The sequence below is a fragment of the Rhinopithecus roxellana genome, chromosome 10 (genome assembly GCF_007565055.1).
Source record: "Rhinopithecus roxellana isolate Shanxi Qingling chromosome 10, ASM756505v1, whole genome shotgun sequence".
NCBI lineage: Eukaryota > Metazoa > Chordata > Mammalia > Primates > Cercopithecidae > Rhinopithecus > Rhinopithecus roxellana.
The window spans coordinates 88,540,113-88,563,196 of NC_044558.1; the positions used below are offsets into that span (position 1 = coordinate 88,540,113).

The window sequence follows — 23,084 nt, forward strand, 5'->3', positions numbered from 1 at the left end:
AGGAGAAAGTTCGTAGGTTAATTGGGGAAGGTCCAATGCGCACAGAACGTGCTCAGCACGCGTAAGAATAGATACCATTTTTGTTAATTTTAAACATTAATTACGTTTAAAAGAAGCAATGCTACTATTGTTGTCCCAGACTAGAGGCGGCTTGCGCTGCCGGCTCCAAGCACAGAGCGCAATTATGTCCTCCCTTTTTCGGCGCTGCCACCCGCGCTGACCCCGGCTGATGCAGGGGAGGTGTGGCCCGCGGGTGGGCGGAGCGATCACAGGACTCGCCCCCAAGACCAGCAGGCGGGGCCAGGCGGGGCTCCCCGGCCCTCTCTCGCGCGCGCGCGCGCGCGCGCGCGGCGGACCCAGGTACGCGGACAAGATGGCGGCGGCAGCAGTCGACAGCGCGATGGAGGTGGTGCCGGCGCTAGCGGAGGAGGCCGCGCCGGAGGTAGCGGGCCTCAGCTGCCTGGTCAACCTGCCGGGTGAGGTGCTGGAGTACATCCTGTGCTGCGGCTCGCTGACGGCCGCCGACATCGGCCGTGTCTCCAGCACCTGCCGGCGGCTGCGCGAGCTGTGCCAGAGCAGCGGGAAGGTGTGGAAGGAGCAGTTCCGGGTGAGGTGAGCCAGCGGCCCCGCGCCCCGGCTGCGCGCCCACCGCCCCGCGCCCGCCAGGGCCGGGCAGCCGCCCCGCTCGCTCCCCGCGGCCGCCCCGAACGCGGACCCCACCCCGGACCCCTTCCCGCGGACAGACAAAGGCCTCCAGGCCCCGGACCCTGCGGGGCCACGCCAGGCGGCCCCCCGGGTCCCCAAATGGCGCATCTGTGAGCGCCTCGCAGCCGGGCCCTCGGTCAGGGGTGACGCTGGCGGCGGCGCGGCTCGTCCCTTTTGCGCGCTTCTTTTGTGCCCGACTCCGGGCTGAAATGTTTACATGGACCCAGTGATGCATCGATCGGGCGGGCGCAGCATCCCCGGGCTGGTTGTGGACGGCACAGATTTCAGCGTGGCCCCGGGATGAAATCTGGTCCTGCACACTCCCTCTGTGACCTTGGGGGGAGCGACTTCCCTTTTTTTGAGTCTCGTTCATAGACTTTGAATGGTGGTGATCATTAGACCTTTCATCGTGGTTATTAAATTAGATGATGTGCGGGAGGCACGCACGCAGGGCCCCGGCTCCTAGGAGGCGCCCAATGAATGCTCACTGTCATTGTCATTATTATTATTATTGTTATTACAACTGTCCCCATTTTAGAGATGGGGAATGGAGACATCATTCATGCCGCTACGCCAAGGTCACACCGGGAGTGAGTGAGTGAATGCCGGTGGGGTTTTGAACTAGGTCCCTCGCCGGGGTCCCTCTTACCACTGGACCCCACTGCTGTCCCTGTTTCCAAGGCTGCCTTGGATTCGTGGCCGCCTGCCTTTGAGTCTCTGTAAAGCTGAGGGGGTGTTTCTCTCCTCGTAGGTGGCCTTCCCTTATGAAACACTACAGCCCCACCGACTACGTCAATTGGTTGGAAGAGTATAAAGTTCGGCAAAAAGCTGGGTTAGAAGCGCGGAAGATTGTAGCCTCGTTCTCAAAGAGGTTCTTTTCAGAGCACGTAAGGATCTGTTGATGTGGCTCTAAGCTTTGGCCTGCTGGTGTATGTGTCTGGGTCTGCAGGCATGAGCTCATCCAGCTCTTTTTCGTATCTCCCTTTTCAATGCTCTCACAATCCCTTACTCACTTAGATGGCTGCAAGAGTCATTGTGTCCTTTTCCTCCTATCCAACAACACGAAGCCATTTGTCTGTGCCAGCTTTACTTTTCTAAAGCCAGAGAGAGAATGGGGGTGGAGGGAGCGGGGAGGGACCCACGCAGCACAATGTAGACGGAGTCCAGATCAGCATTATTTCTCAAGTGGGTTCAACGGATTTTATTTGCAACCCCTACGTTATTTGGGGAATCATCAATGATTGAACACTATAAATTTCTCCCGGTTGTTTTCCCAGAAGGGTTGACGAAATTAATGTGGTTCTTCTCTCTGGCTTTGCAGGTTCTACCCAGTAGTGAACTGCATTATTTGTTAAGGTAACAGAGGATTAAAAGCTTCCTACAAATCAGAGTTATTACTCCCTGAAATAAATTGTCTTTCATTCATTATCCCTGAAAAGTTTTTGTTTGTTTTTTTTAATATTGCTGAAATATATGATGGGTTTTTTGGGTTTTGTTTTGTTTTTTTCTTTCTTCAAAACGTCTCGTGGAAGTTTCTTTTTTCTTTTTTTGAGACAGTCTTGCTTTGTCTCCCTGGCTGGAGTGCAGTGGCACAATCTCAGCTCACGGCAACCTCCTGCTCCTGGGCTCAAGCAATTCTCATGTCTCAGTCTCCCTAGTAGCCAGGACTACAGGCATGCGCCACCATACCTGGATAATTTTTGTATTTTTAGTAGAGATGGGGTTTCACCATGTTGGTCAGGCTGGTCTGGAACTCCTGGCCTCAAGTGATCTGCCGGCCTCGGCAAACCAAAGTGTTGGGATTACAGGCGTAAGCCACCATGCCTGGCCTCACGGAAGTTTCTGTATCTTCTCATCCCTTTTTGTAACTCTGGAAAATAATCCACACTAATGTTTTGAGTTCAACAAACTATTAGATATTTATTTCTGGTTGGGGTTCTAGAAATAGAGCCAATCTGATTTATTTCTCTTTTTTGTTTTACTAAAGACTCCTTTGGATTCTCTAATTTTATTTACTGTTAGTTAATGGAGTTCATAATTTGAAATGTTTTCAAGGCTTTTCAAGTTTTGAAAGGGAAAATTTGAACTTTGGACAAATTTGAATGTTTTCCCCTATGGAGAATACAAATAGACATTCCTTAGTGTAACTGGTTTCTATAAATATTTATTAGCGTTAGAATAAACAGAATCTGTATTCTACTTTGGAGAAGCCATGCCCTGGCTAAAAGCATTCGTAATCACAAATTGTAAATGCTGATCTGAATGTGTTTGCACATACATAGATTTTGGTACTAGCTATGTTTGGTGCAATTGGTCATGGACTATGAGCCTGCAACCTCCTCTAGTCCAGCTGGTTTTGTGTATGTTTTGAACAGTCTGTGCCTCTGTGTAATAATGATGGATTGTTGTGTTTTTTCCTCAGCTCCCCCTTTCCCTGTACCACTGCTTAATTAGAAGTATGTCAAGGACTTTGAACACAGCGGGAGCATACTTAACATTAATCTGTGGGTGGGTGATTGCTTTGGCCCAGGATCTTGGTGTTCCTGTGTTCTCGGAATGCACACAGGTTGACCTGAAATGTTCTGGCTTCTTGCAAAAAGAAAACTGAGAGAAGCCATAGAATTTTAAACTGAGAAGTTTTTTTTTTTTTTGAGACGGAGTTTCACTCTTGTTGTCCAGGCTGGAGTGCAATGGCGTGATCTCGGCTCACCGCAACCTCTGCCTCCCAGGTTCAAGTGATTCTCCTGCCTCAGCCTCCCAATTAGCTGGGATTACTGGCATGCACCACTATGCCTGGCTAATTTTGTATTTTTAGTAGAGACGGGGTTTCTCCATGTTGGTCGGGCTGGTCTCGAACTCCCGACCTCAGGTGATCCGCCCACTTCAGCCTCCCAAAGTGCTGGATTACAGGCGTGAGCCGCCACGCCAGGCCTTAACTGAGAAGACCTTAAAGCCATTTACACCTGAATTTACAGAGGAGAAAACATGCCCAGGTGGATTACAGGAGCTGCCTGATCTACTAGGCTTACCTCCTGGGCCCTCTTCTCTTAGTTGAGTAACAGCATAGACTATGTGAAGTAGTCATTAGGAGATTTTGTAGTTCTAGTCCTTGTTCAGACTGGAGTGCAGTGGCACGATCTCAGCTCACTGCAGCCTCTGCCTCCTGGGTTCAAGCGATTCTCCTGCCTCAGCCTCCCAAGTAGCTGGGATTACAGACATGCGCCACCACGCCTGGCTAATTTTGTATTTTTAGTAGAGAAAGGGTTTCCTCCGTGTTGGTCAGGCTGGTCTCGAACTCCTGATCTCAGGTGATCTGCCTGCCTCGCCCTCCCAAAATGCTGGGATTACAGGCATGAGCCACCGCACACGGCTGCTGCTGCTGCTGCTTCTTTTTTTTTTTTTTTTTTAGACGGAGTTTCATTGTTGTTGCCCAGACTGGAGTGCAATGGCGCGATCTCGGCTCACTGTAACCTCTGCCTCCCTGGTTCAAGTGATTCTTCTGCCTCAGCCTCCCAAGTAGCTGGGATTACAGGCGTGCCTGGCTAATTTTGTATTTTTAGTAGAGACAGGGTTTCACCATGTTGATCAAGCTGGTGTCAAACTCCTTACCTCAGGTTACCCTCCTGCTCTGGCCTCCCAAAGTTCTGGGATTACAGTCAGGAACCACTGTGCCTGGCCAGAGCTAGTTTTCTTTACATTAGAACTCTGAGTTGTCAGTTTCAGAAATTCCAGTCTATGAAAACATAATTGATTGCAAATAACAAGAAGATCTCAGTAAATTATTACTTTATGTTATTTTCTACCCATGACTGGTAGTGCAAGGTAGTGCAGAATAACTGTTGGCACTGTCTTTAGTACTGGACATCTTTATTTCAGCTCAAATTTGTGAGAGTGACAGTTGCATCAATACTCATAATTGAGGCCTACTTGTATATGTCTTCTTCATAGGTTCCTTGTAATGGCTTCAGTGACATTGAGAACCTTGAAGGACCAGAGATTTTTTTTGAGGATGAACTGGTGTGTATCCTAAATATGGAAGGAAGGTAAGCCATAGCTTTAGCAGGGTTGTTTGTTTTAATAAGTCCAGAATAAATTGCTGTAATTTCTGTGTGGCTAAACCCTGGAACATGTGATTCCAAATATTTCATGCCTGGTCATAGTTATAGTTTTGAAAAGTTCTGTGTATATTAGGTAGATACACTAAGACAATTGATGTATAAAGAAACCTTACAAAAATCCTTTTGGAAAGAAAATGGAATTAATGTTTAGCTCTACTGTGGGTCAAATACTGTGCTCCGGACCCTTGTATCTGTTGTGTTGTTTAGAAACCTGGTAATAGGCCGGGCACGGTGGCTCACGCCTGTAATCCCAGCACTTTGGGAGGCCGAAGCGGGTGGATCGTCTGAGGTCAGGAGTTCAAGACCAGCCTGGCCAACATGGTGAAACCCCCATCTCTATACAAAAAATTAGCTGGGTGTGGTGGTACACACCTGTAATCCGAGCTACTCGGGAGGCTGAAGCAGGAGAATCACTTGAACCCAGGAGGCGGAGGTTGCAGTGAGCCGAGATTGTGTCATTGCACTCCAGACTGGGGGACAAGAGCGAGACTTCATCTCAAAAAAAAGAAACCTTCTGGTAATAGAAATCATCCTTCCTTCATTATTATCTCTCCACTTACTACCAAATTTGCCTATCATGAATTGAATCTTTTAATTTAAAAATGATAATTTCTTAGGCATGTCTTAATTTAATGGATGACTTTTTACAATTTCTGAATTGTGGTACAAAATAATCTTACTTTGGTCTTTGAACACTGTAGGTCTTTGGGTGAGCCTTTCTTTTATCTTCCAGTCAGAAAACTGTGTACTTAGGGACTCGCTTGATCAAGAAGAACTCCTTATTTCTTGGTTATTGCTTAAAATTTCATATGCCTTTTATTTTCTGCTGTGAAGGTTAATTTCCAGTTTTTACCTGAAAGATGACTGGGCTTCCAGCCTAACTTGCCTGTGGAAAAGACTTTCTGCTCTAAAAGTTCTGAAAACTTTCTAGTGATGGAAGATAAGAATGCTAGTTTAACATCTTCCTTAAAAGGAATCTTTGCGAAATATCTCATAAACAAGGCATAAAATATTTCTGTTGTTTTTTAAAGGGGATTTAGGAGAGAGAAATATCTATCAGTGGAACAACTGTGGGTAGAGGTAAGATGTGTCACTATTCTAGGCCTTGGATGAGTTCAGATGCAGAGGTCATTTTTCCATTTCTATTTTGGTTTATCTATAAATGAATTGAAGTATGATCTAGTAGTCAGTATTGTGCAGTCTTAAAAATAAAAGCTGACTTGTGTTTTTTTAATGTGCATATGTACTTTTAAATACGTAAATGGGACCTCATACATACTTTGTTGGTTGTTTTGGTTTGATGTTTAGTACAGACTGGGTTTTTTTCTTATTTATGCTGTTTCCTTTTTCCTCCCTATTCCCTCTGTTTACATTGGCCTTTCCTGCCCCCACCTCTGTAGTTCTTGATAACAGCCCAGGTTGCATTCTTCATGCTGACAGACAGTGATGAGTATGGGAAGGGATCGTTATTGCACAAAATTGGGATCACATAATAGGTACTTTTCTATATTGTTTTTTCTCATTCAACAGTACCTTATGGAAATCCATCCCCTTCAATGGGTAAAACATCAAAATCACTTTTGTTAATGTCTACTTACTCTTCTGTGGTACGTTACGTAATTTATTTACTTATTTTTATTTTTATTTTTTTGAAATGGAATTTCACTCTTGTTGCCCAGGCTGGAGTGTAGTGGCATGATCTTGGCAACCTCTGCCTCCTGGGTCGAAGAGATTCTCCTGCTTCAGCCTCCCGAGTAGCTGGGATTACAGGTGCCCGCCACCACACCCGGCTAATTTTGTATTTTTAGTAGAGACGGTGTTTCACCATGTTGGTCAGGCTGGTCTCAAACTCCTGATATCAGGTGATCTGCCGGTCTCGGCCTCTCAAAGTGCTAAGATTATGGGCGTGAGCCACTGTGCCCGGCCTACATGATTTTCCTATAGATGGACAACCACTTTTTTTTTCCATTTTGTGTCACTGTGAGGAGTGATGTTTCTAGGCAGTAGTCTTGGGAATGGGTTTCCCAGTTCAGACTATAGGTTGTTATTGAAAGACATAAAATAGATAGCATGTCCTGGAATGTGGAGACTTACTATCATAAAAAATGTCAGTTCTCCCCAAATTAATAGATAAACCTAGTGTCATTCCAAGTAGGATTCAAACAAAGTCTTTTTTTGGGAAGTGGTGAGCAGGGGGGGTTGTTTTGCTTTTTTCTTTTCTTTCATTTAGATGTCATAAAATATATACAGAAGACTAAATTCACAAGAAGAGCCAAAAAACAATCTTTTAGTAATCATAATGGGAAACTGGCATCACTAGATATTAGGCCATCTTAGAAAGCTACTTATAATCCAGACAGCACAGTAATTCAATAAAAATAGCTGCATCAGTAGCAGAGCATAATTGACAAATGCATTCCAGAATAAAAGATAATTTAATATATTTAAACTTGGAGGGAAAAAAATGGATTTTTAAAGAAATGGTACTGGACATAACTGAATATCCATCTGGAAGAAAGGAAAACGTGCATCATACGCAAACATTTTTCCAAAGGATTAAACAACTGAAATTTTTAAGTGATCACAGTGAACATTCCTTAAGAAAATAGGGGACTTCATAGGCCGGGCGCGGTGGCTCAAGCCTGTAATCCCAGCACTTTGGGAGGCCGAGACGGGCGGATCACGAGGTCAGGAGATCGAGACCATCCTGGCTAACATGGTGAAACCCCGTCTCTACTAAAAAATACAAAAAACTAGCCGGGCGAGGTGGCGGGCGCCTGTAGTCCCAGCTACTCGGGAGGCTGAGGCAGGAGAATGGCGTAAACCCGGGAGGCGGAGCTTGCAGTGAGCTGAGATCCGGCCACTGCACTCCAGCCTGGGCAACAGAGCGAGACTCTGTCTCAAAAAAAAAAAAAAAAAAAAAAAAAAAAAAGAAAATAGGGGACTTCATGTAGTCTAGGGAGACCACCTTAACCAAGAATGACAATGCGGAGGCGGTGAAAGAGCAGACACTTTTATATGGCCAAGAGACCATGAATAAAGTCAGTAGAACTCGAGATACTGAAAAATGTACAAAGGTTAGGAGGATGGTATTCACAGAAGAACAAATCCTAATGGCTAACAATCATGGAAAAAACCCTTTAATGCCCTATTCAAAAAGTATTAAATAGGCCGGGCGCAGTGGCTCACGCCTGTAATCCCAGCACTTTGGGAAGCCGAGTCCGTGGAGCATCTGAGGTCAGGAGTTGGAGACCAGCCTGGCCAACGTGGTGAAACCTTGTCTCTACAGAAAAATACAAAAATTAGCCAGACTTGGTAGCAGGCACCAATAATCCCAGCTACTCAGGAGGCTTAGGCAGGAGAATTGCTTGAACCCGGGAGGCGCGGGAGGTGGAGGTTGCAGTGAGCTGAGATCACACCATTGCATTCCAGCCTGGGCGACAAGAGTGAAACTCCATCTCAAAAAAAAAAAAAAAGTGTTAAACAACAATGAAGTACTGCCATTTTACGTATCAGATTCCCAAAAATGGTGAAAATGCATAGCCAGTGAAGACATATATTATAGTCTTTTTAGAAATAAATACGAATAGGTTACCCCTTGGCCCAACACATATATTTTGACCTTAAAAAAGGATTGTTTGTTTTAGAAACAGCCTCACTCCGTCACCCAGGCTGGAATGCCATGACGCAATCATAGCTTACTGCAGAATCAAACCCTTGGACTCAAGTGATCCTCCTGCCTTAGCCTCCCGAGTAGTTAGGACTACAGGCACTTGCCGTTACACCTGGCTAATTTTTTCTATTTTTTGTATAGATGGAGTCTTGCTTTGTTGCCCAGGCAGGTATTAAACTCCTGGCCTCGAGATCTTCCCGGCCAGGCATGGTGGCTCACACCTGTAATCACAGCATTTTGGGAGGCCAAGGCGGGTTGGTCACTTGAGGTCAGTGATCCTGGCTACTCGGGAGGCTGAGACAGGAGAAGTGCTTGAACCTGGGAGGCTGAGGTTGCAGTAAGCCAAGATTGCACCACTACACTCCAGCCTGGGCGACAGACTCTGTCTCAAAAAAAAAAAAAAAAAAAAGGATCCTTTTGCTTTGGCCTCCCAATGTGCTGGGATTACAGGTGTGAGCCACCATGCCCAGCCCTGTTTATTTTTTGAGACAGGGTTTCATCCTGTTGCCCAGGCTGGAGTACAGTGGTGCAATCATGGCTCACTGTAACCTTGAACTCCTGGGTTCAAGGGATCCTCCAGCCTCAGCCTCCTGAGTAGCTAGGAGTACAGGCATGTGCCGTCATGCCTGGCTAATTTTTATTTGGTAGAGACAGTGTCTTACTATGTTGCCCAGGCTGGTCTTGAACTCTTGGCTTCAAGTGATCCTCCCACCTTGGCCTTCCAAAGTGCTAGGACTATAAGTGCGAGCCAACAAACAAATAAGGTTGTTTTTAAATGGTAGAATACCCCATATTTAAAAATATTTTGGGATATCAGTTTTCATGGAAGACCCTATTTGTATTCATTCCTGGCAAATGCTTGTGGTTTGGATATGGAAAGCATGGGAAGGAAAAAGTGTAGTTTCCATAAATACTAAAGCATCAGTTGGAAATCAGTTTGTGTTTATGATGTGCTATGTGGTCTTAAAAAAGAGGATGCCCTACAATAAAGATTAGAAACAGCATAGTAAAAGGGCATACACTGGGCCGGCCACACTGGCTCATACCTGGAGTCCCAGCACTTTGGGAGGCTGAGGTGGGCGGATCACCTGAGGTCAGGAGTTCGAGACCAGCCTGGCCAATGTGGAGAAACCTCGTCTCTACTGAAAATACAAAAAATTAGCCGGGCATGGTGGTGCATGCCTGTAATCCCAGCTACTCAAGAGGCTGAAGCAAGAGAATTGCTTGAACCTGGGAGGCGGAGGTTGCAGTGAGCTGAGATTGTGCCACTGCACCCCACCCTGGGTGACAAAGTGAGACTCAGTCTCAAATAAATAGATAGATGGATTAGATAGATAGATAGATAAATAAATGCATACATTGTACCTGAGAAAAGTGTCCCAGAATGACCAATACTGAGACATATTTTAGTAAAATTGCTGGATTTTAAAGACAGGAAAGTCCTTTGAGCATCCAAGCAAAAAAGATAAAGTCATTTATAAGGAAAAGAAAATGAGAATATCATCAGACTTTTCAACAGAATTTTTTATGCCAAAGGAAAAAATAACTTGTTTAAGATACTCAATGATCTAAGGAAAATGTCAGCCAAGGATTTTTATATCCAGCCAAACTGACTTCCAGATATGAAGACTACACACAAACTTAACAACTTACAATAATTCAGTGACTTTTCAGTCCTTCCTGAGAAATCTCCTGGAAAATGAATTTCAAATGACCAAAAACCACTCCCCCAACCCCCCCCCCAAAAAAAAAAAAAAAAAAAAACAGAAAAACACGGGCAGTGAGCACTAAATATGTATTTGTTGATTTAAATTCAAATGAGGGTTCTAGGAAAGAAAGTATTGCATGTGTACTGTCTGTAAGACATGTCAGTATAAATACAATGCATCTGTTTAAATAAATGGACACTGGGGGAGAGCATATGCAAATTATTTACCTGTTTTCAGTAATCATAAAAGTGATGAGTAATCCCAGCACTTTGGGAGGCTGAGGTGGGCAGATCATGAGGTCAGGAGATTGAGACCATCCTGGCCAATGTGGTGAAACCCCGTCTCTACTAAAATACTTTTAAAAAAAATTAGCTTGGTGGGGTGACACCGCCTGTAATCCCAGCTACTTGGGAGGCTGAGGCAGGAGAATAGCTCGAACCCGGTAGGTGAAGATTGCAGTGAGCCGAGATCGCACCACTGCACTGCAGCCTGGCGACAGAGCGAGACTCCATCTCAAAAGTGATAAGAACATTAGTCTTGTTATTCTGAGGGCTGGTGTGTGTGTATGAGAGAGAGCTGTGGAATGAAGTAAATGAATAACAATGTGATATTCTAATTTTATCACCTGTGATATCCTGGAGCAGCAGAATTCTCCTGGAATAAAGAAGACATAAGATAGAAGGTCAGAGCCACAGATTTTTGAATTAGAAGTGTCAGTATGAACTCAAAAGGTATTTTATGTTTAAATGCATGTAGGTATATGTAAGTGCATGTGCATATGTACATGTACACACACGTGCACATAAACACTAGGCTTCCTAGGTCTGTCCACTGAAAAGATCTAGAAACAATAACCAACCTAGTGGAATTGATCTTCCCTGGTATCCAGATTGTCATCTTGATACAACATTTTCCACAAAAGAAGCCAGGGTTTTTGGAGAAAGACTGGTTCTGTGTCCAGTGCAAGGATTTTAAAAGATGAGCCTGGAGCATCCTGGAAACCTAACCAGACAGTAAGAAAACTGACACTACTTTATGTCAGAAGGGTTGAGGAACCAATGTGAAGAGGCTTCCAGTGGCCAAAGATGTGACAGTTTGAGCATCAGTGTGGACAATAACAGGAATGGATTGAAATGCATCGAATATGCTTAGCTCTATGAGTTCATAATATACTAAAAACAATTGGTCACCTTTGAAGGATAAATAGAAACCTACATCATTATCTTGAAAAATTGTAAATAGAAAATATCAGCATTTATCCTGCCTTTTCCATGGAGGTTTTTCCTTATAGAAGTATCACAGCTAATGAATTAGGAAGGGTTCGTTGAATTCTAATGTCACCACTTCATAACCTCAAATGAATTAACAGATCAAGACATTGCGTAGCAGTGCTGCTGACATCACAAAAGAGACACCCAGGCATTATTGCCTCCTGATGGGAGAATGCACTACCTTCTATGAAGTTGTCTTGCTAAATTAATGAAATCTGTATCTCATGTAGCCTCTACATCCAATTTACAGGAGATCAGAAGACAGAAGAACATGTTAAACTACATCATGTGGATACACTCAGCAAATTCCAGATGATGGAAAACTGCAAGCCTAAAAATCCAGATTCTTCAACAAATAAAATGCAAGGGGGAAAAAAGATGGAGGAGGATCCTGTAGGTTAAGAGATTTAAAAGGCATCAAAACAAACTCGCCTGTGTAGGGATGCATATTTCATGGTAGTACTAAAGAGAAAAGCAAGAAAGTGATGATCATAGAGGTGTGGTTTGTGATTATTGTTGAGGGGGGCCCCAGAGGGCTTCTTGGCTGTTTGCAAAGTTTTCTTTTTTCTTTCTTTTTTTTTTTTCCAGACAAGTCTCCCTCTGTCGCCCAGGCTGGAGTGCAGTGGCACCATCTTGGCTCACTGCAAGCTCCGCCTCCCGGGTTCACGCCATTCTCCTGCCTCAGCCTCCCGAGTAGCTGGGACTACAGGTGCCCGCCACCACGCCCAGCCAATTTTTTGTATTTTTAGTAGAGACGGGGTGTCACCGTGTTAGCCAGGATGGTCTCCATCTCCTGACCTCGTGATCTACCCGCTTCAGCCTCCCAAAATGCTGGGATCACAGGCGTGAGCCACTGTGCTGGCCACAAAATTTTCTGTCTTGGCAAGAGCGGTAGATCCAGGAATGTGTCTTGTAATGATTCATTAAGCTACTTGTTCGTTTCACACAATTTTCTAGACTGATATGTTGTACAACTCAAAGATTAAAAAGTAGATAAAACATAGATCATTCTGCAGGTTTTCATTGACCTCCCTCAAGATTGGCAAGTTGTTTGTTTCTTCATGATGTCAGCCAGATAAGTTTCATCACTGTCTCTCTCCTATTTCTTATAATCCCCATATATATTTGGGATATGTGGTGAAGAATTTTATTCACTCAACAAGTGTTATGGAACATCTACTATGTGCCAAACGCTATTCTAGGCACTAGGGATACAGCAGTGAACAACACACAAAAAAATCCCTGCCTTCATTGGGCTTATACTGTAGTGGGGGAGATAGGCACTAAGAAAAATAAGAAATTGGCCGGGCGCGGTGGCTCAAGCCTGTAATCCCAGCACTTTGGGAGGCTGAGACGGGCGGATCACTAGGTCAGGAGATCGAGACCATCCTGGCTAACACGGTGAAACCCCGTCTCTACTAAAAAATACAAAAAACTAGCCGGGCGAGGTGGCGGGCACCTGTAGTCCCAGCTACTCGGGAGGCTGAGGCAGGAGAATGGCGGGAACCCGGGAGGCGGAGCTTGCAGTGAGCTGAGATCGCGCCATTGCACTCCAGCCCGGGTGACAGAGCGAGACTCCGTCTCAAAAAAAAAAAAAAAGAAAAATAAGAAATTGGTTACATTAGAAAATGAAAAATGCTATAGAGAAATATAATCGGGGAAGAAGGCAGGGGAATGGTGAGGTGGTGCCATTTAAAATAACGTAGGGGGCCTTACTCAAGGGGACATTTGAGTTGAAACCTAGGAGGAGGTGAGAACAGACTGCAGTCTCCGGGGAGAATGTACCAGGCAGAAGGAACAGGGCACTAAGGAGCACCTGCCAGACAGTAAAGGAACAGCTGGAATGCTTGGGAGGCTGGACTGAGGGGGAGTGGCAGGAATTGGGGTCAGAGAGGTAATGGGGCGAGAGTTCAAGAGACCTTTTAGGTCCTCATTAGGACTGGGCTTTTTCTTGGAGCAAGGTGGGAAACCGCTGGAGACTTGGAGTCGAGGATTGGGTGACATGACTGTACATGTTACTGGAGTGCTCTGGCTGCTGTATTGAGGATAGACTGGAGGGGCCAGGTCTGAAGTGGGAAGCTGAGGTAGGAGGATGTTGCTGCAACACAGAGAAATGCTGATGGTGGCTTGTGGGAGTAATTGGGAAGTATGCACATTTTGGATGTAATTTGAAGATAGTACTGATAGCTTTGGCTGACAGGTCTTGAGTATGGCTTATGAGAGAAAGCAAGGCATCCAGTATGACTTGCAGGTTTTTGGCCTCACTAGAATGATGGAGATGCCTTGATCTGAGATGAGGGTGACTCTGGGAGGGGAAGAAAGATGAAGGTGCTCAGCTCTCTAAGCGGGATGTAGAGTACATGGATAATAGTTGATATACAGGTCTGGAGTTCAAGAGAGAACTCTGGTCTGGAAAATAGGAGTTTTCATAATATGTGAAACCATGAGGAACTCACCGTGGCAGTGAGTGCCCAGGCCCAAGTGGCCCAAGCAGGGGGACCAGCAAAGGGTTCTAGATGCCTCCCCATCTTCTGAACCTCCCCCAGCTCAATTCCTTTTTCAGGCTGCTCTTCCATTTCCTTTTACCAAAGATACAGGCAAGTAAGTCTGAAGCCAGACAGATAACTGTTCTTCCAATTTCAGTACAACTAATTTAGTATTATATTACATTTCAAAGACTGCTATCTACTTCCATTATAATTATTATAAGGTAATGGACCAATTATATTTTTCTTATTCAGCAAACTACATGGTATGTTAGTGTAATGTAAAAAATAGATAACTGAAAATTTTCAAATCTTAATTCTTACTGACTTGTTTGTTTCCAGAAAAGCTTTGACCTGGAAATACTACGCGAAAAAAATTCTTTACTACCTGCGGCAACAGAAAATTTTAAATAATCTTAAGGCCTTTCTTCAGCAGCCAGATGACTATGAGTCATATCTTGAAGGTGGGTATTTTCCCATATATGTGGACAGTAGTATTTCTATAGGTAACTGATTTTTTAAGACCAGCAGAGGAAATTGTTGTGTTCCTTGTGGTAAAGAAGTGGAAAAGTAAATCATGTTTCGTGGGCTTCTGCAGATTGGATTATAGGTCCTGACCAATGAGGTAGTTCAAACTATTAAATTTAGAGCTAAGATTTTATCAAAGTCCACTAAAGAAATAGTGTTTTTTAAAGATGCATCATTGGCTTAAAGTGTGAGAGTGATACTTTAGCTAATGAAGTGAATTCCTATTTTTCTGAGCTTTAAGGCATAATTTCCAAATCAGAAGTAAATATATCCAATGTTGTCTCCCTGTGACCTTCAGTAAATCCCTTAACCTCTCGGGTTGGAGTTTATTGAGGACAGAATGTTCTTGGGCATCAGTGAGTCTGCTTGTCCATAATGAAAGGTGAGAAGGAAGAAGTTGAGTGGACAGGCAAGAAGAAAGGAGTGGAGAATCTTCTTGTTCTTATTAAGTTGAACAGGAACAAAGTGAGACTTCCATTTTTTAAAAATGATTTTGAATTCCTAAAATATTGCACAAACATTCCCATACATTATGGTTATGAGATATAAATATCACTGGTCATTTACTTTTATTCCCTACTTCTGGTGATTTACCAGATTGTTGATTTTTTTGCATTCCAGTGTATCTCATAGTCATGTTCCTATTCTGTTACTATTTAAAAAAAAAAAAAAATTTGTATTTATTTTTAGAGACGGGATCTTGCTATGTCACCTATGCTAGTTTCAAACTCCTGTGCTCAAGTGCCACCACACCTGGCTGGCTTCTGTAACTAGTCTCATGCAGTCTATGGCTACCTCTCCTGGCAACAACTTTCTGAGTAATACTTGATTTCATGAACATTATCCCTTCTTCCCTCCAAGTCAGCCAATATATCAGTGCCAGCCCAATTAGAAACCTAGCTTTTACCACTGCGTGTGAAACCTGCAGTGTGGACAACTCATTTCCCTTTTATATTAAACCTCTACCTGCTTTTCAGTGCCCTGCATAATCTGGTCCAGACCTATGCTCCGTACTCTCCAGGATGTCCCATTTGCTCCATCCAGGCCATTGTCTAGACTGGTGCCCCACAAATACACCTGGCTTCACTTCCTCATTCATGATATCCCTCCTCCTCATAATCCCTCTTGAAAATCCTACTCCCCTCCATAATTCAGCTCAAGCCTCACTTCCATTAAATTTCCACTGACTACTTGGAGATTTTATTCACCTCAGAGCTACAGCAGCATTTAATAGTAAACTGTCTTGTATTTTTTCTGTTTCCTGTGTGTACATTTTGTTTCTGTAACTAGTCCCTAAGCTTCATGTGTTGTGGTCCTTGTGTTAGGATCACTGTATACCCCACAATGCTTAGTGTAAATGCTTATCAAGTGTATGAAAACCTAGTATCATCCAAAAGGAAGTGAAACATCTCACCACCCTAGAATCCCCTCATTTGTATACGGAGTTGAGAAGCATCCTACCTTCTGTTTATTTCACAGTTAAGAGTAGTATATATATATATATATTTTTTTTTTTTTTTTTTTTTTTTTTTTGTAGCTTATGTATGAAAACAAATACTCCTTTTTCATTTTCTAAATACAAAGTTATAATTTTCGAAGAACTTCCACATCAGTGTCATAAGCATTGGGAAGCCATTGGAAATTGTTGAGTAGTTGAGTGAATGACAGTTGACTCTCCAAGGTTCTGATCCTTGGTGAGTGACTAGAATAATGCTGATGCCATCAAAGAAGTCTGGGAATCATAGCATTAGGAAAGAACAGACTTCAGAAATGTGCAGCATAAACTGCTTCAGCCTCCAGGTAGGGAAGCTGGGGCCCATGGAGGCCCAGGAGCCAGTCCCTGGCTGGTGGCAACACTGGGACTGGGGTCGAGGTGTCTTGACACTCATTCAACTGCTTTCAGCTCTGGAGCATTGGTAAGGGGGTCCAGGTTCTGAGCTGGTCTGGGATCTCTTGAATTTAACGTGACTCGAGAGCTTCCCACGTAACGGTGTCCTTACCCAAATGCTGCTGTTAGCCCTTCAGTCTCTGCTTCCAAAATTGCCTAAGACTGTGAAGAGGAGTGATTCTTAAGAGACTGTCTGCAGTGTGCTCTGTACAGCTTTTCAGCTGTACGTTCCCTGAGCATAATTTGTTATCTCATTGGAAAGTAGGGTTAGCTCCAGAGTCCATTTACTGTTCGCCCTTGAGGGGTGTAATTTGTTGAAATGGCACATCTGTCATGGAGGGCTTTCAGAATTTTTTTCTTTTTTTTTTTTGAGACGGAGTCTCGCTCTGTCGCCCAGGCTGGAGTGCAGTGGCCGGATCTCAGCTCACTGCAAGCTCCGCCTCCCGGGTTTACGCCATTCTCCTGCCTCAGCCTCCCTAGTAGCTGGGACTACAAGCGCCCGCCACCTCGCCCGGCTAGTTTTTTGTATTTTTTAGTAGAGACGGGGTTTCACCGTGTTAGCCAGGATGGTCTCGATCTCCTGACCTCGTGATCCGCCCGTCTTGGCCTCCCAAAGTGCTGGATTACAGGCTTCAGCCACCGTGCCTGGCCAGAATTTTTTTCTAAAGGAACTGCCTTATATCATTACGTTTTCAGAGTTGTTGGATTTGGAACCTATAAGAGCTAGGGAGAGAGAAGTAGCTTGAAAAGATCTCCTTGATGTCATTTCCTTTTCCTTGTAATAGAATATGAGACTGTGCCGCCACACACCATGCAGTTTTTTAGTCCATGACTTCTGAGAGAAGTTTGGTTTGTGTATTTATTTTTTTTAAAGTGTAAGCTACTTTGTTATGAAAATGTTTGTTGCTCCTTCTCAGTGTGTTAGCAGCAAGGTCCACGGCCAAAACATGAAGCTTATCCAGTGGGATGGTGTAAAGAGCCATGTCCCAGGATGTCCAGGGTAAAATGCCAAGCTAATAAGAAAAGGGTAACGTAAGAATTTATTCGGTAATTCTTGTTCATTTTCAGGTGCTGTATATATTGACCAGTACTGCAATCCTCTCTCCGATATCAGCCTCAAAGACATCCAGGCCCAAATTGACAGCATCGTAGAGCTCGTTTGCAAAACTCTTCGGGGCATAAACAGTCGCCACCCCAGCTTGGCCTTCAAGGCAGGTGTGGCATTGCTTTGGATCCAGCTGTATTTATGAAAGAAAATCTAGAGGAATTGGTTAATTTGAGAGATTTGTTAGTGTGCTCCCATTATGTCACGAAAAAGTGATAAAATGATGTGACCACGTGTTTACCTGGTTGAAGTGTTGAACCTAAAACAGTTCAAATACATACTGCCTTCTGCTTCCTAGATTGGCAACACTTGATTAATATTGCTAGGCCATTACCAATGTCTTCATCTTGTGGGTAGTTTGGGGCACCTGTCACAACCTTATTTGTGCTTGGGTCCAGAGTAGATCTCTGTGTTTCAGGTGAATCATCCATGATAATGGAAATAGAACTCCAGAGCCAGGTGCTGGATGCCATGAACTATGTCCTTTATGACCAACTGAAGTTCAAGGGGAATCGAATGGATTACTATAATGCCCTAAACTTATATATGCATCAGGTAAATATAGGTACATAGTATATTACCATAGTAATATATGGTTATAGTAATATAGGTATAGTAATTTTATTTTCTTTTTTTAGAGACAGGATCTTGCTCTGTTGCTCAGGCTGGAATGCAGTGGTGCAGTCATAGCTTGCTGCAGCCTCAAGCTCCTGGGTTCAAGCGATCCTGCCGCGTCACCCTGCTGAGCAGCTCGGACTATGTGCCACCATACCGGCTAATTTTTTATTTTTTGTACAAATGAGGTCTTGCTGTGTTGCCCAGCCTGGTCTCAAACTCATGGTCTCAAGTGATCCTCCCACCTTAGCCTCCCAAAGCTCTGGGATTATAGGTGTGAGCCACTGTGCCCATCCTATATGTATTTTTTTAAGCTTCTGTCTGATAGACCGTACATTCTTGAAGGCCAGTACCATGCCTTCCATCTCTGAGTGCTCAATGAAACTTATTTTTCCTTCTGCTTTAAGGATATTGTTGTGGAGTTTATCTGTTTTCTCATGGAGTATCCTCCATATGCAAACCCTTGAGATAGATTTTTGACTAAAAGTAGATATTCTCTGACTCTGTTTGGTCAGTTTGTATCTCATGAACACTAAACTGTGGAACTAATCAGGGCCCTCTTTTTGCACTGGCCTCTAGCCATTTGGGGAAACCTGTGGCCCAGCTGTGTCAAGTTTGCATCTGTTATATTTATTTTTTATTTGCTTTCTGCCTAGTTCTATTTTCATATTTATTTTGTTGCCTTATCTGCTACTTTTATTTTGCTATATTGTACACGCTTTTCCTTGAAACAGTTTTAAATTCTTTCTGGAAGAAGGAGAGCCTAAATCAGGGCTCGACCATCTTTTCCTATAAAAGGCCGGCAGTAATTTATTTCAGCTTTGGCCAGGTGTGGTGGCTCACGCTGCAATCCCAGCAGTTTGGGAGGTCAAGGTGGCCGGATCACCTGAGGTCAGGAGTTCGAGACCAGCCTGGCCAACATTGTGAAACCCCGTTTCTACTAAAAATACAAAAAAATTAGCCAGGCATGGTGGTGGTCGCCTGTAATCCCAGCTACTTGGGAGGCAGAGGCAAGAGAATCGCTTGAACATGGCAGGTTGCAGTGAGCCAAGACTGCGCCATTGCACTCCAGTCTGGGCAACAGAGCGGGACTCCATCTCAAAAAAACAACAAAAAAAATTATTTCAGCTTTGAGGGCCATGTGGTCTCTGTTGTTAACCACCAAGTTCTGCCACTGTGGTGTAAAAGGAGGCACAGATAATGTAAAAACAACTGAGTGTGGCTGTGTCCAACAAAACTGTATATATGGTCATTGAAATTCGAATTTCATGTTACTTTCATATGTCTTTGAATAGTATTAACTATTTTTTCAAACATTGAAAAAACAAAACTTTTTCTCACACAAGCTGTACAAAAATAGCCGGTGGACCGGAATTGCCATGGACTATAGTTTACCGACCCCTGACCTAAATAAGTGAAATACTCACTTAAGCCTCACAAATGAGCGTTATACCCAATGCAAAATAGGTGCCTAATGAGAATGTTTATTGAAAGAATGAGAATGTATACTTCATCGCAGTGAAGTAAAAGCATTTTTTCTGCTTTAGGTTTTGATTCGCAGAACAGGAATCCCAATCAGCATGTCTCTGCTCTATTTGACAATTGCTCGGCAGTTGGGAGTCCCACTGGAGCCTGTCAACTTCCCAAGTCACTTCTTACTAAGGTGGTGCCAAGGCGCAGAAGGGTGAGCATCCATGACTCATTATCTGTGGTCCTAAAGATTCGATCCCTCTGTGCTGAGAGGCAGTCTGATTTTCAACATCAAGTTGGGTGTTACCACACAGGTTAAAAATGGGACTAGGGTGGTGATGGAACTGTTTAGTTTCCTGGCTGTATCAGTGTCAGTATTCTGATTGTGTTATTTATACTATAACAGTTAGGATGGTACCATCAGGGGAGACTGGGAAAAGGGTACTCTGGATCTTTCTGTATTTATTAAAACTGCATGTGTGAATCTACAGTTATCTCAAAAAGTGTAGTTTTAAAAAATAAGACTCTGACTTCAGGGTCTTATGTGGTTCTCAGAGTCCCTTTGTTTCAAAGCAGATCAGATCAAAGAGTTCTTAAAGAAATTATTTCTTTTTATTCTTCTGTAAAATCTCCTCCTTTGTCCCACATGAGTGGGAGAGGAAGAGAGGAAGGGAGGGAAAGAAAGCCGGGGAGATTGAACAGGGTGGCCATGTTCCCCTTCAGGCAAGGTTGGTGACTGATGAGAATTTGAGAGACCTGGTTACTGAGTTCTGTTTTGTTCTTTTTTAAACCTAGTGCTCTGTAGGGCAAAAAGCTCCTTTTCAGTTATAGTCTAGCTTTTCTGAAAGAAATAGTTCAACAGATGGAAATATATTCTCATTAAATCCACAATTTAGGGGAAAAGAAAAAAGTTATTTGCCTATGTCCTGATCTTTGAAACTCTGTCTTAATGATTAACTCTGATACCCTTTAGTGATGAATTGTGTGATAGAAAGTACCAGAGCTTTGAAGTCAAACTGGGTTCAAACTTTGCCTTCCTCTGAGGAGGCCTCAGTTTCTTCCTTGGTAAAATGGATTAATGTTTTTTATAAAGCAGCTTGGAAGATTAAATGAGATCATCCAGTATATTATATACCCAGGAGAGTTTCTGATGTGGCATAGCAAAACAGTACAATTGATCTCTGTTACTACTTCTTAGTTTAAGAAATAAAACATGACATATTTAGTTGAAGCCTCCCAGGTACTCTTCCTCATCCCTTTCTCCTCTCCAGAGCTAACCACCAGTTTGAAAGTGTTTATTATTTCTTTTTTCTTTTTTTTTTTTGAGACAGGGTCTGGCTGTGCCACCCAGGCTGGGGTGCATTGGCACAATCTTGGCTTACTGCACCCTCCATCTCCTGGACTCAAGCCATCCTCCCACCTCAGCCTCCCTAGTAGCTGGGACCACAGGCATGCACCACCACAACCTGGCTAATTTTTTTGTAGAGACGGGGTCTCGCCATGTTGCCCAGGCTAGTCTTGAACTCCTGAGCTCAAGTGATCGGCCTGCGTCAGCCTCCCAAAGTGTTGAGATTATAGGCATGAGCCACCGTGCCTGGCCATGTTTATTTCCATGAAGATGTTTATGGTTCATTACTTGTGTATGTTGCATTAAATAACTGTGCAGGCTTCCCTTGTGTTCCAGATAATGTGTTTCTGAGGATGTACTGAATGGTTTAATTTTTGGATAGTGGGGACCCAATTTCCATTATTTTAAGTGGAAAAAAATGATTTTTCGTCCCATTCCCTTTCCCCAAATAACCCAACCGATCTTCCCAAGTATCTCCAAAATATTCTTAAATGCCTATGTAATAATCCACCAAAGATTTCTGTACAATATAAAACATTTAAAACACCAATTACCACGTCATTTGCCAGGATAACGTACTACAGGGTAGGATTGTATGCAGGTAACAACATTTTTCCTTCTTGGGCTACAGTGGACATATACTATAATGCAAATGAACAAGGAAATAATTTAATACCCCCCAGACATGTGACAGAAACTAGCACTGAGCCCCATAAGGGACTCAGCCCTCAGGGACATGGCAGGAGCTGCTGGGCTATACGGCCCTTTCTCTCTTTTTCTCTGCTCTTTGCCTTTGGCCACTTTGCTCTGTCCCTGTACCAGGACCTTATTTTCTTAAGCACTGCAACTTTATAATTATCCCTGATGTCTGGAAGGATGAGACTCCAGCTAGTTCTTCAAAATTGCCTTGGCTGTTTCTAGCTTTTGCTCTCTATAGATTTAGAATCAATTTTGTCAGGTTCTTTGGAACCCCTTTGTGTCTGTTGATTGGACCCAGGGATTACTTTGAATTGGAGTTCTAGATTAACAGGAGGACATTGCCAGTGTCTCACTATCAGTCTTATTATGAACATGGACCACTCTGTTTGTTTAGGTTGTCATTACTGGCCTTAAAAAGATTTTATCTTTTTCTTCATCAAGCTAACATCTTGTTAGATTTATTGTTAGGTACCTTCCATTTCTTTTCTTTTTTTTTTTTTTTTTGCAGTTGTAACTGGTAATCTTTAATATTACATTTTTTAAGTATTAATGGTATGCAGAGATGTGCTTGCTACCTAGATACAGTTTTGATTTTCAGTGCCTTGGCTGAATAAATCATTAGTGCTAATAATTTGTCCATTCCTGGCTTTTTTCTGTGGATAATCATAGTATCTGTGAATAGTGACAGTTTGGTTTCTTCTTTTTATAACTCCTATATATTTGTTTCTTTTTCTTGCATTACTCTGCTAGCTAGATCTTTTTGTACAAAGTTGAATAAAAACAAAGATAGCAGGGACTCTTGCCTTGGGTATGACTTTAAATGGAATGCTTTTGAAATTTCAAAGCCAGGCACGGTGACGCACGCCTGTAGTCCCAGCTGCTTGGAAGGGTGAGGTGGGAGGATTGATTGAGCCCAGTAGTTCAAGGCCAGCTTGGGCAACATAGCAAGACCCTGTATCAGAAAAAGAAAACAAAAATTCACCCTCAGGCATGCTGTTGGGAGCAGTTAGGGATTATGAAAGCTACCATCTACATTCCTACTTTGCTAAGTTTTCTTAATAGCTAGGCATTAGATTTTTTTTGTATTTTCAGAATTCTTTTTCTGTGTCTACACATTTAAGGTTTTTCTCTTTTAGTTTATATGTTTAGAAATAGATTTTTTTGTTGTCGTAATAGAATTTCTCTTTTTTAACTTTTGAGTTCTGGTGTCCATGGGCAAGTTTGTTACATAGGTAAACTTGTGTTATGGGGGTTTGTTGTGCAGATTATTTCATGCAGGTATTAAGCCTACTTCCCATTAGTTATTTTTCCTGATCCTCTCCCACCGCCCACCCTCCGATAGGCCCCAGTGTGTGTTGTTCAACTCTGGGTCCGTGTGTTCTCATCACTTAATTCCCACTTATAAGTGAGAGCATGCAGTATTTGGTTTTCTGTTCCTGTGTTAGTTTGCTAAGGATGATGGCTCTAGC

The 23,084-nt window shown here is 43.3% G+C and overlaps 1 protein-coding gene across 4 annotated transcripts in view; it reads left to right on the plus strand.

The window, feature by feature from the left end:
- Positions 1-294: 294 nt before the first annotated feature.
- FBXO21 (F-box protein 21) overlaps positions 295-23,084 on the plus strand; it is a 49,836-nt gene continuing 27,046 nt past the window's right edge. For 2 of the 4 annotated variants that reach the window (XM_030938935.1, XM_030938936.1), the window contains exons 1-7: positions 295-612; positions 1,457-1,592; positions 4,654-4,748; positions 14,305-14,426; positions 17,447-17,593; positions 17,902-18,038; positions 19,646-19,782. In XM_030938935.1, the coding sequence (XP_030794795.1) occupies positions 374-612; positions 1,457-1,592; positions 4,654-4,748; positions 14,305-14,426; positions 17,447-17,593; positions 17,902-18,038; positions 19,646-19,782 (1,013 nt within the window). In that variant the 5' untranslated portion in view covers positions 295-373. The remainder of the gene's footprint in view (positions 613-1,456; positions 1,593-4,653; positions 4,749-14,304; positions 14,427-17,446; positions 17,594-17,901; positions 18,039-19,645; positions 19,783-23,084) is intronic. The other 2 variants (XM_030938937.1, XM_030938938.1) reach the window with 1 other exon arrangement.